Below are 13341 nucleotides of genomic sequence, written 5' to 3'. Positions count from 1 at the left end.
CCACTGACTAGATCGGATCTGAAAGTTCTCTGCAAAGCTTTTGAGTCCTATCTCTGAGACGTTAATTTGGAAGGCATCGGGTTTTTCTTGGTGTTAGAGACAATGACATTCTTGAAAACAAGAGCCAATTTTAGCAACTATTTTGTATAAATCTGCAGAGCAAGGGCAGTGAAGCAATATCATCAGTCGTGTTCAGTGGTGGGATTAAAATTTGTTTACTATCGGTTCTGTGTGGCTTGGTGGGAGTGGTAGCGGAAGGATATGCAAAATCCCCATTCCTACCCCACTCCTGGGGAAGGATACTGCAAAAATCCCTATTCCCACCCCACTCCAGGGGAAGAATACTGCAAAATCTCCACTCCAGGGGAAGGATACTGCAAAATCCCCATTCCCTCCCCACCCCTGAGGAATGATACTGCAAAATCTCCATTCCCTCCCCACTTCAGGGGAAGGATACTGCAAAATCCCCATTCTCATCCCACTCCAGGGGAAGGATACCACAAAATCCCCATTCCCTCCCCGCTCCAGGGGAAGGATTCTGCAAAATCCCCATTCTCATCCCACTCCAGGGGAAGGATACTGCAAAATCTCTATTCCCTCCCGACTCCAGGGGAAGGATACTGCAAAATTGTATTTCTATTTGTATTGTATTGTATTTAATGGATTTATAGGCCGCCCAATCCCGAAGGACTCTGGGTGGCTTACAGAAAAGAATCCCCATTCTCATCCCACTCCAGGGGAAGGATACTGTAAAATCTCCATTCCTACCCCATTCCTTGGGGAAAGATACTACAAAATCCCCATTCCCTTCCAACTCCAGGAGAAGGATACTGCAAAATCTCCATTCCCTCCCCACCCCACTAACCTGCTTTCCAGCTCCGTTCTCTTGTGCAGAGCAACAAAAGAAGATCCAGCCAATCAGCTGGGACTCGGGAGGCAGTGAATAGATCAGGGGTGGGGACAGGCCAGAGGTGATATTTGTCGGTTCTCAGAACTATTCAAAATTTCTGCTACCACTTCGACAGAACCGGTCAGAACTGGCTGAATACCACTCCTGGTTGTGTTGGACTTCACAATCAGATTGAAGTTTGTAGCCCTGTTTTTCAATCTGGAAACAGATTGGCATAATTCTTCCCAGCAGCGGAATTGATGCTCAAGAATCCAAGCTTCTGCTTTAACCTCCAAAACAGCTAACCTGTCATCTACCAAAGGAGACCCCAGTTTTGTGCTTGTGTGTGTGTGTGTGAATATGTATGGGTGTGTATGTGCAACTTCAGATTGTTGTATTGCATCCAAATATTACTTGGATGCCATAAATGTGAAATATGATTATGTATTAAATCCAAACGTTTCTTCTTAGACTGGTTACTTCCACTTGCCTGATGGAGACTACTTCATTGAACCAGTGAAGAAATATGAATCAAGAGAAGGGCCACACCCACATCTAATCTACAAGACAAATGACGTCCAGAAGACTCTGCCAAAACAGTGGGACGCCTGGACAGATAAGCAATGGAATTGCGGGGTGAATGGTACACATGTGCTATATATGCTTTCAAAATGTGATGCTTGATAATCCATTTAAAATGAAGAACCTTCACTTGCATTTTTTTTTTGCAGCTGATTGTTTTTCTGTTGCAACTGGAAGCAAAAAAATGGTGATCTCTTGAGAGGCAGATGGAATCCCTGGTTGTTTCTCCCTTTGTCCTCAAGATTGGTGCTTCTGATTGCGGTTATTTATTGGCTCATTTAGCTTGTTTGTATGCGGCTCCAGTCATAACTAACCAACCAGTTAGAGCAGGTGTCTCAAACTCAAGGCCTGCGGGCTGGATCCGGCCCACGGGGTTCTTAGATCCAGCCCATGGGCCACGCTGGAAACAACAAGGGACTGGTCCATGGTGTCTCTGCCAGGGAAAACAGGCTCCCAAGCTCCGTTTCCAGCTGGCAACCCTCTATTGCGAAAACGCCCTCCTGAGCTCCATTTTTGCTGATAGAGGGTTGCAGGAACTCATTGCAGCCAGAAATGGAGCTCGGAAGCCCATTTTCACTGACAGAGCGCTCGGGCCACCACAGGTGCTCCTGAACAGAGTGACATCGAGCTGGCCATGCCCACCCTGCCCACACTCACCCCAGCCCCTCGAGGTCAAACACAGCCCTGATTTGGCCCTCAATGAAATTGAGTTTTACACCCCTGAGTTAGAGTACCTGTTTTTCTTGGAGGGTATAATTTCCTACTAGAGGGGGAGAAGGAGGAACAGAATATATACACACATATAATATCTATGAACCAGAGGGCCAGAGATGCCTCCAGAAGTTGTGAATGTGCCAACACTGGAAGTTTTTAAGAAGAAATTGGACAATCATTTGCCTGATATGGTATAGGGTTTTCTGCCTGAAGAGGGGATTGGACTAGAAGACCTCCAAGGTCCCTTCCAACTCTGTTATTCTATTATTCTAACATTCTTTCCTCTGGACCTTATAACAATTGATGCCCACGGGGCCAATTGGTTGCCCAGCCATGGAATACCACAGTGCAGTTTTAGAGAGGTATGTCAGATAATCTCAAAGTTTGAGATTAGTTGATATAGGTCAGTGATGGCTAACATTTTTGTCCTTGCGTGCTGAAAATGTGTCACCCATGCGCCCACACCCATAATGCAATGCGCGTGCACACACCCTGTGCCCCCCGCCCCTCTGCGCGACCCCCTCAGTGCCCCATTTTGGACCTTGTAGGCATCCTTAAAGCCACCTGGGGCTAAATATGGGATGGGGGTGCTGTCCCCAATGCTCAGCCTTCCCTCAGGCATGCGCTCATGACACCCCACCACATGTGCGGCAGAAACCTGAAAATCAGCTGGCTGGTGGGAGACATGTCCGCATGCACAGTGGAGTTGATCTGGGCTCACATGCCCGCAGAGAGGGCTCCACATGCCATAGATTTGCCATCACATCACGGATATAGGCATTAGAAGTGAGAGAAGGGGTGGAAAGGATGATAATGGGTATATTCAGTTTTCATTCTGATCAATTCTTTTGACTAGTGACTTCAATCTCCTCAGACGTGTTGATTCCATCCATAGATTTTGGAAGTTCATTCCATGTTTTAAGGAACATATATCTTTTGGACTGCAAGATGAACAAAAACAAAAGGAGGCACTGTGCACGCAAAGCTCTCTTTTGTTTTTATTTAGTGTGTAGAAATAATGGCAAGTATGCAACAATTCAGAATATCCCATCCTTCCCAGCTGGCTTATCAGGTCAAAGACATTCTCTTTTTAAGATAATTGTTTATTTTTCATAATTACAATTGCTGGAAACTATTTTGAAATAATTATTAGGAAAGGAGATTTGTGAATTTAAAAAATCACTTTTATTAAGTGAATTTGTGCCCATTTGGGATGTTTCTTAAATTAAAATTAAATTAAATTAAAAATATTATAAAACCTAACCACTGAGCCTTATGCATGGCTAGATAGTGATATATTAAAATGGAGATTTCTTTCAGATTTCAGGGTGTTGTGATTTGCTAGAATTGCCCTGTATATTCAAGATGGTGCTATTGTCATAAATGATTAGGAGTTGGGCAATGATCTGTTCATATTCACTGCTGTAACAAAGATGGCAGAGAATAAGGATATTGGGAATATTCCAGTTGCAGTAAACTGGTTAATCCAGTATTTTGGCATCCATGATAGCTTTCTTTGAAAATCTAAAAACGCCTCCAAAATCCACAGTACATACGAATACATATATTCATGTTTGAAATTGAAAAACAAAAGAGGAATAATATAGTTATAATAGAAATAGATGGTTCTTTTATCTCATCCAGATTCAAGTTTCTTATGCATCTTTTGAATTGTTCAGAATACAGGTTTTTGCCTGAAGAATTGGAATATTTCACCCTTATAGTTAAGTGGTTTATTCCCCCTCATATATATGTGCTAGTTGTTCCCGACTCTAGGGGGTGATGCTCATCTCTGTTTCAAAACCAAAGAGCCAGCGCTGTCCGAAGAAGTCTCTGTGGTCATGTGGCCAGCATCACTAAACGCCGAAGGCGCACGGAACACTGTTACCTTCCCACCAATGTGGTCCCTATTTTTCTACTTGCATTTTTGCATGCTTTTGAACTGCTAGGTTGGCAGAATCTGGGACAAGTAATGGGAGCTCACTCTGTTACGCGGCGCTAGGGATTCAAACCGCTGAACTGCCGATCTTTCTGATCGACAAGCTCAGCATCTTAGCCACTGCGCCACCGTATCCCAATTCAAATATTGCCATGCAGTTATTAAGCAAAGGAATTCACTGGGTTTCTTTCATCCTACTGAAAATGAGAGCTTTGCAGTGACTATTATAAAAGGAGTAGTAATCAACTGTGAGAAGGAATTGGATGAATTAACTGGGATGATTCATATGCTCCAAACAGGCTTCATTGCTGTTGTCAAAATGAATTCATTATGAAAATAATCTGGTTAACAGAGTTTGTGAACAATCATCTGTGCTTGGGAAGGTATCACAATTCTGGAGCTTTTTGCTTCACTCAGAATTGTTCCTGGCAACTATATCTGTGTTTTTTTTTAATATGAAGTAGAAAGGTGGAAAACAGAAGTCAGTAAAAGTCATTTCACTTGTGATGGAGAAGTATATTCTTGATGATGCTGAAAATGGGAAAGTGTCAGGTTTATTCAACTGTGGAATTTACAAAATACCATTTTCATATGAATCATAAGCAGGGTTATTGTTATTTTCTGGAGAGTTTATTGAAGGCTAATTCATTAGATGGACTGCAAACAAAGTTAGGATTGAGTTAGCAAAACTTCTGGGTCACAATTCAAATCATTATTGAGTGACAGAAGAAACATATAAATATTTTTCTCATCTGTCCAAAAGGGGTTACTTTGCAGACTGAATTTAACATGGTAATGGTTTTACCATGGGGTCCTTGGTGCTCTCTGAGCTTGGCTGTATTCTTTCAGACATTCAGACAGATGGTATTCTACAGATTCAGACCAGTTTGCCCGAACCAATAGCAGAAATCGCTGTTGATTCCGCCCACCTGCTTCAGCTCTACGGCATCCCATTTAGGCCCTTTTTTCACCAAAAGCTCATGCATGGAAAGCTGTGCACATGCACACGCACTCACATTTGCGAACCAGTAGGGAAGGTAAGAGAATATCATCCCTGCTTTGAAGGTGTTGTTGATATAACAGCCTAATTAAGAAACACTAAGAAATCTCCCACCAACACTGGCAAGGCAAACCATTTGTATATAAACAGAGAGAAAATCCCACTCTCTTCTAGCACTGATGAAGTTGCCAAAAAAGCCAACACAGTTCTAGGCTGCATAAACAGAAGGATAGAATCAAGATCATCTGAAGTGTTAATACCACTTTATAATCCCTTGCTAAGGCCACACTTGGAATACTGCATTCAGTTTTGGTTGCCACGATGTAGAAAAGATGTGGAGACTCTAGAAAGAATGCAGAGAAGAGCAACAAAGATGATTAGGGGACTGGAGGCTAAAACATATGAAGAACGGTTGCAGGAACTGGGTATGTCTAGTTTAATGAAAAGAAGGACTAGGGGAGACATGATAGCAGTGTTCCAATATCTCAGGGGCTGCCACAAAGAAGAGGGAGTCCAACTATTCTCCAGGGCACCTGAGTGTAGTACAAGAAGCAATGGATGGAAACTAATCAAGGAGAGAAGCAACTTAGAACTGAGGAGAAATTTCCTGACAGTGAGAACAATTAATCAGTAGAACAACTTGCCTCCAGAAGTTGCCCCAACACTGGAAGTCTTTAAGAAGATGTTGGATAGCCATTTGTCTGAAACGGTATAGTGTTTCCTGCCTAGGCAGGGGGTTGGACTAGAAGATCTCCAAGGTCCCTTCCAACTCTGCTATTGTATTGTACTATAAGTTACATAGTTGGGTAATGAAACATCCGCAAGAGAGCAATTAAGCTCAAAGGGCACCAAGAACCCCACAGTTTTACAGTAAGCTACAAGTATTTTCTAATGCAGGCATGTCCAATCTGTAGGCCATTGGCTGCACGTGACCCTAGTCAGCTAGTAATGTGGTTCCACAAGATCATGAACAAAAATTAAAAATAAAGAAAATGTGATATACATATATGCTGATAAATAAATAAATATAACAAATATAGCAAAAAGGCAACAGTAAAAAATATTGGGTTTCTGTCTGGATGGTCTCTTGTGACGAGCCGAAGACAGAGAGTGGAAGTGTGACCTTCCTTCCATAATTGGGGCTTACCAGGGGTTGTAAAAAATCTTTTATATATATATATATATATATATATATATATATATATATATATATATATATATATATATATATATATATATATATATACACACACACACACACAACACACACACACTACATTACATATTTTATATGCAGCCTTCAGACTTCAGAAAACTGAATTGGATTTTTTTTTGCATATTAAGTTTTTTTTATTTTTCCATTTTCATAGCATATAATCACATGTATACTATTACATAGTTAACATCATATTGTATTATTAAATGTTTACATCAATTCACCTTACCATCAACTCCCCAAAACAATTATTGGCTCTTCTGCTCTCCATACACCATATTTGTACTTTATCCATCACTTTCTTCTCCCTCTCTCCTCCCTCTCTCTACCTCCTTTCTTCCCTCTGTCATCCTTCTCTTCTCTACTTCCCCTTCCTCTCTCCTTCTCTTCTCCCCTCTTTCCACTCTTCCTTTCTCTCCTCCTCTTCCCCCTCTTCTCTCCTATCCCTCTTTTCTCCCCTTACCTCCCTCCTGAATCGGATTTGATGGGCGGGTAGAAATTAGCAGCTATTAAAATATTATTCATGTATTTTTTCTCCCTTAAAGGAGAAAGTATGTGGGATTTTCTGTCTCCAGTGCTTGGCTGATTAATTGGATTGAGGCTTGACTTGAAGACAGGAGTGAGAACGTTTCATTGCTTTGCTTAGCAATAGCAATAACAATAGCACTTAGACTTATATACCGCTTTACAGTGCTTTACAGCCTTTCGCTAAGCAGTTTATAGAGTCCTAGTCAAGCTTCAAAAGACTGTTGCAACTTTTATCAATTCTCAGCTTGTCAACGAACTATGGGGGGATGGAAGGGTAGATAAAGTATAGCTTCCAGACATCAAGATGCCGGCTGTGAGAACCAAGGACACTTTGGCCTGTGTTTACCAGAGACAAGAGAATTTCTCAAAACGATACCAGGAGGACCTGGTCTAATAGGGGGAGAGAAAACCTAAACTTTAACTATATGAGTTTGCACGGAAAATGGTTAGATCTGGTTTTGCCCTCATTTGTGCTGAAATGACGTACTCAATACACTTTTGCATTAAGAGAGTGGATCATCTTGGCGGTGCTTGCTTTGGTTGGGTTCATCAGTGGGAATGTTAACAGTCAGCATATTGTTCCCAACAATCTGGGTCCTCATTTTACCGGCCTCGGAAAGATGGAAGCCTGAGTCAACCTTGAGCCAATGAGAATTGAACTGCCAAACTGCAGGCAGCCGGCAGTCACCAGAAGTAGCATGCAGTACTGTATTCTAACCACTGGTACAGTATCTTGACATGTCCCTACAGTATACCAAATTTCTAATAGGGTTTAAACATGAGTGGTTCAGATGTGCCAAAGCTTCTTACAACTAAGGATAACTAAGGGTAACTGAAGATGATTAAACTATCCTGGCTTCTAGGAGTTCAAATGATTCATCTCAAATCTTTGCTAAGCTTCATTAATTAAATTCTTCTTTATATATAGATTTTACAATGTTTAATTGAATTAGAAGATTGTAACTGAGTTATATGAAAGTTGGCTTCCAGCCAAGAGGGCTGCAAAGATGACACATATTAAGTGCGGGAGGGAAGGAAGAGAATTCATTGTCCCCCAGCTACGATGCTCCAGCTTTATGTGTCAGATTCCTTCTGAATTTAATCATGGGCAACATCTGCCAGCACCGGCTGTTCCTTTCCAACTGCCTGTGGAAATGAATGTCTTGCCTTGCTTATAGCATTTGTGCAGGACTTCTAAAGTTCCATTGCCAAATGAAATATTGAAAGCTAAGGACTTAGGATGTCAGTGTTCTAAAATGAAAGAGACATTTTTGTGGCTTGTTAATATACAAACATTTTTATCCCAATTCTCAGGAAAATGATACATTCTTTCACTTATCAGAAATGGGGGGCAAGACTTAGGATACTGAGATATTAGTACAGGGGTGTCAAACTCAAGGCCCTGACTGGCAACTACGCGGAGGAGAGCCTTCTCGGTGGTAGCTCTGACCCTATGGAACGATCTCCCCGTGGAGATTCATACCCTCACCACCCTCCAGACCTTCCGCACATCCCTCAGAATCTGGCTATCCCGTCAGGCCTGGGGCTAAGACTGTAACCCGCCCGAATGGTATGAATGTTGTGTTTTTTAATTATGTATTGTCTTATATGTTAAAAAGTTTGTCTCCCCCTCCCCCTTAGATTGTGAGCCGCCCTGAGTCCCCCCAGGGAAAAGGGCGGCATATAAATAAACTTCTATCTATCTATCTATCTATCTATCTATCTATCTATCTATCTATCTATCTATCTATCTATCTATCTATCTATCTATCTATCTATCTGTGGGCTGGATCCAGCCCATGGGGTGCTTAGATTTGGCCTGCAAGGCCAATCTGGAAACAATGAAGGACCCGTTCACGGTGCCTTTGCCACTGAAAATGGAGCTCTGGAGGGCCATACAAAGCCCTCTCAAGCTCTGTTTTTGCTGGCAGAGCACTTGGGTCACCAAAGGTGTCCCCGCATGAGTGAGGTCGAGCTGGCCACCCCCCCAGCTACCACCCACCCCACTGCTCCGTGGTCAAGCACAACCCCGATGTGACCCTCAATGACATCAAGTTTGACACCTCTGCATTAGTACATCCTAAACTTCTGATAGTTGAAATATTTTTCTTGATAGCTGTCTTTCCTTTCTTATATCACAAAACCTATATGTAGTAGAACAATGCATAATTTGCTCCCCTTGAAAAACTTTGGGTGAAGTTCTCAGGGCCCACCAGAGTTTTGCTGTTAAATAGTATTTTTTAAGATGACAAAAGAAACACTGTAAAATACAGTAAAATCATACTGCACCTGTTTCCCTGAACATAAGACTTCCCTAGATAATAAAGCCAATCGGGCTTTTGAGCGCATGTGCTAAAATAAGCCCTCCCCTGAAAATAAACCCTCCCCGAAAATATTGCAACACAGCAGCAGCCATGAGGTGACCATGCTCGCCGCCTCCTGCACCTCAAAAATAATAAGACCTCCCTGAAAATAAGGCCAAGCGCTTATTTCAGGGGTCAAAATACAGTAACTATATGTACGAGTACTATATGAGTGATTTTAATTGTGGTGGAAATCCTATCTGAAGTTGAACTAAATGGAGAGGTTTGGAAAAATCAGCTTTATTTTTTGAGCCAGCAGAAGAATGCAGAGATTGCCAGGCTATTAGCAAGCAAAATCGAAGTCTTTTAAAAATTACACTAAATTGTAATGGAGGATGATTGTGATCGTGAAGGTATGGAAATGGGGGGCTATTATTTTTGGAAGCGAGAATGCCAGATTGTCCAAGGAAGAGAGGTCACAGCTCATAGGCATCAGTTTATCAAAGGCATATAAATACCCTATAAATTATCTCTTCATGTTGTTGTAATAGTGTGATTCTTCTTGTTCTCTAAGCATAGAAATAATGTATACAGAATAATAGAGTTGGAAGGGACCTTGGAGGTCTTCTAGTCCAACCCCCCTGCTCAAGCAGGAAACCTATACCATTTCAGAAATGGCTGTTCAGTCTCTTTTCAAAATCCTACAGTGATGGAGCACCCACAACCTCTAAACTCAATCCGTTGCAGTGGTTGATTGTTATAAATATCAGGAAATTTCTCCTTATTTCTACGTTGGATCACTACTTCATTAGTTTCCATCTGTTGCGTCTTGTCCTGCCTTCAGATGCTTTGAAGAGTAGGCTGACCCCTTTTTCTTTGTGGCAGTCCCTTAAATATTGAAAGACTGCTATCATCTCATCCTTAGTCCTTCTTTTCATTAGACTTGACATACACAATTCCTGCAAATCTTCTTCAGATGTTTTAGCTCCTGTTGCCTAATCATCTTTGCTGTTCTTCTTCGCACTCTTTCTAGAGTGTCAACATCTTTTTTTAATAACGTGGCAAACAAAACTGGGTGTAATATTCCAAGTGTGGTCTTACCAAGGCATTATAAAGTGGTACTTACTCTTCACATGGTTTTGATTCAACCATGTGAAGCAGTAATGATTTACCTTTGCTACAGGTTTGGAACTGGGAGCACGCGTGTGTGCTTCACTCAAGCGTGGCGCTTCTGCAGAGTGTCTGTGATGATATCTGGGTAGGTGGGCGGAGCCTCCTGCTGCTACTGCTACCAAACCGGCGCGAGCCGGCAAAATACCATCTCTGATGTGAAGTATTGGTACTACTTTATAATGACTTGGTAAGACCACACTTGGAATATTCCCTTCAGTTTTAGTCACCACAATATAGCAAAACTGAGTGCAATATTCCAAAGGCCTGGATAGGTTTATCTATTTTTATAGATTTTTGTCTGAATCGGCATAATTCAGGAGGATTATAAAGCGGGATGAAGAAAAGCAAGCAGAAAATCAGGACCAGAAAGCAAATCAGAACTGGAACAGGGATAGGGAGGTAGCTAAAAGTCAAGATAGGGAAGGCAATCAAAAACTTCCAGAACATAGTGAAATTTAGGAAGAGTACAAAGTACTGCAGGACAGGAAGCCTTTTATAGTCTTTGTTGCTTAGAAGAATTCTGTGAATGATGGCAGCAATCAGTACAGGACATAAATTAGTTTGATTGAGAAGCACCATGATTCATAGTTTGGGACACCTGCAAGTTGATGGAACACCTGCTGGTTTTCTGTTTCCCTCCCCAATGAACTCTCATACTCTGACAATGTGAAAATGAATAGAAACAGAGTCTAAGACTCAGAAAGATAAATGTAGCTTCAGTGATACTGAAATGGCGTGTACCAACTGTAAGTCTGTATTTGGATTTTATTATCCTTGGGTCCAGCCTGGCTGTGACATTAAACTATGTTTTCGTTATTTCTCAGATTTATCTTCTAATCATCTTTGTTGCTCTTCTCTGCACTCTTTCTAGAGTCTCCACATCTTTTTTCCATCGTGGCAACCAAACCTGAATGCAGTATTCTAAGTATGGCCCAACCAAGACATTATAAAGCACTATTAACACTTCACATAACCTTGATTCTATCCCTCTGTTTATGCAGCCTAAAAGTGTGTTGGCTTTTTTGGCAACTGCTACACACTTCCAAACTCCGAAGATCCGCTGCCGAGTCTTCTGGGAGCGGCTGCTCTGGGACTACGCTCTATGGTTGTGGACTGGCTGCGGGAAGGCTCTCTGTACCAGAGTCTTCCAACAGCCAGCCCACAACCAAAAAGTGTAGTCCCAGAGCGGCCGCTGCCGGTAGACTCGGCAGCGGATCTCCAGAGTTTGGAAGCTGGTTATGCTTGGAGTATGGCGGCAGCAGCGGGGCCGCAGCAGCAGGGCTGCAGTGGCGCCCTGGCCCAGCCCTGAAGGAGAGTTGGGCATGGTGAGGCAGGGAGGCACACGAGCTAGAGGCAGAACAAGTGCTTGCACAACCTCTCTTTCCAGCCGGGCAGAACGCCACATGGCTTAGTGCCTTTGGGATATTACTGGGTCGGTGAGTGGCGCTCTGCCCAGCTCGAAAGGGGCATTGTGGGGCAGCTGCTCCACCTGGGCACAGATACCTAGCGTTATCCCAAAGGCATCAAGCAATGTGAGCGTCTTTGCCCCCCATCCCCCTGGCTCCTGCGGCTTTGCGCCTTCAGGATATTGCTAGGTTGGTGAGTGGCGCTCTGCCTGGCTGGAGGGGGGGTAGTCCAGGGGGCTTATTATTGGGGGAAGGCATATATTTTTGCCCACAGGAAAAATATGGCATGGTCTTATTATCAGGACATGTCGTAATTTTGGGGAAACACGGTAGGACAAGAAGCAATGGGTGAAAACTAATCAAGGAGAGAAGCAACCTAGAAATACGAAGAAATTTCCTCGCAGTTAGAACAATTAAACAGTGGAATGGCTTGCCTCCAGAAGTTGTGAATGCCCCAACACTGGAAGTTTTTAAGTAAGATGTTGTCTGAAGTGGTGTAGGCTTTCCTGCCTAAGCAGGGGGTTGGATTAGAAGACCTCCAAAGTTCCTTCCAACTCTGTTATGTTATTCTAAGAGCCGAGGTGGTGCAGTGGTTAGGGTGCAGTACTGAAGGCCACTTCAGCTGACTGTTATCTGCAGTTCAGCGGCTCAAGGTTGACTCAGCCTTCCATCCTTCTGAGGTGGGTGAAATGAGGACCCAGACTGTGGGGGCAATATGCTGACTCTGTAAACCGCTTAGAGAGGGCTGAAAGCCCTATGAAGCGGTATATAAGTCTAACTGCTATTGCTATTGCTATTCTGTTCTGTTCTATTCTATATTATTGTTCCCAATCCCTCCAAATGTGAAGTACAATCAGCTGTGCTCTTTGTCATGACCCTGTAGCCAGCAAGATGCTTGTTTAGCAGAACTGCCCTATTCCTCCTTTTTTTAATGGACGTTTGGCTCTAATTCCGGCCAGCTGTTGTTGACCACGTCTCCATTTTTCAAACAGATGTCCAATTTGGGGAGCAGCAGCTATGCAGGTGCCAAAAAATTAAGACTGGAAACTATATGGCCCATGTTAAGAACTAGATCGAGGGACAATTCATTGCTCTGTAGATAGCAAGACTCCAAAAGCACTAACTGCTGGGGGAACGCTCCTGGTTTGCTTGGTTTAATGCCAGAAACAACACCCAATAAAATAAAATAATTGCCTTTCCTTATTGCTTGGCGTGCCTCTTGGTTTTCTGCAGGGCTCAAGTTGACAAGAGAATCCAAGACAACATAGCCAAAAAAGCGGGGTGGGAACTGGCAGGGAAGAAACAGAGGAGAAAGATCTTTTCAGGGAAGATGTGCTGGTTGGAGAAGAATTTTTATTTTAAAGGTTGTTTTTAGCTTGCTGAAAATCAAACACTTAATTAACTAGCAGTTTTTAGTAGTATACCATGCTGGGAAGAATCTATACAAAGAGAAAACAAGTGTCTATACAGTACATCATCTCACTTTTTCCAGGTCTTCTCGGCAGGAGAGCCGAAAGCAATTCCAGCTTCATTTTTCTCCTTCAGATGAAATAATAATTTATTTACCTCAAGCCTCAAACCAATTACAATG

At 42.6% G+C, this 13341-nt stretch overlaps 1 protein-coding gene across 1 annotated transcript in view; it reads left to right on the top strand.

Moving 5' to 3' along the window:
• Nucleotides 1–13341, top strand: part of ADAMTS12 (ADAM metallopeptidase with thrombospondin type 1 motif 12) — a 173990-nt gene that overhangs the window by 54792 nt on the left and 105857 nt on the right. Inside the window, exon 3 of the mRNA XM_087715390.1 lies at nt 1361–1532. Within this exon, the coding sequence (XP_087571516.1) occupies nt 1361–1532 (172 nt within the window). The remainder of the gene's footprint in view (nt 1–1360; nt 1533–13341) is intronic.

This window comes from Thamnophis sirtalis, unplaced genomic scaffold (assembly GCF_051295495.1).
Source record: "Thamnophis sirtalis isolate CommonGarterSnake01/CBP01778 unplaced genomic scaffold, rThaSir2_p1.2 scaffold_5, whole genome shotgun sequence".
Classification (NCBI taxonomy): Eukaryota; Metazoa; Chordata; class Lepidosauria; order Squamata; family Natricidae; genus Thamnophis; species Thamnophis sirtalis.
The sequence above is the reverse complement of the archived record's forward strand: the minus strand, read 5'-3'. Positions and strand labels throughout refer to the sequence as shown.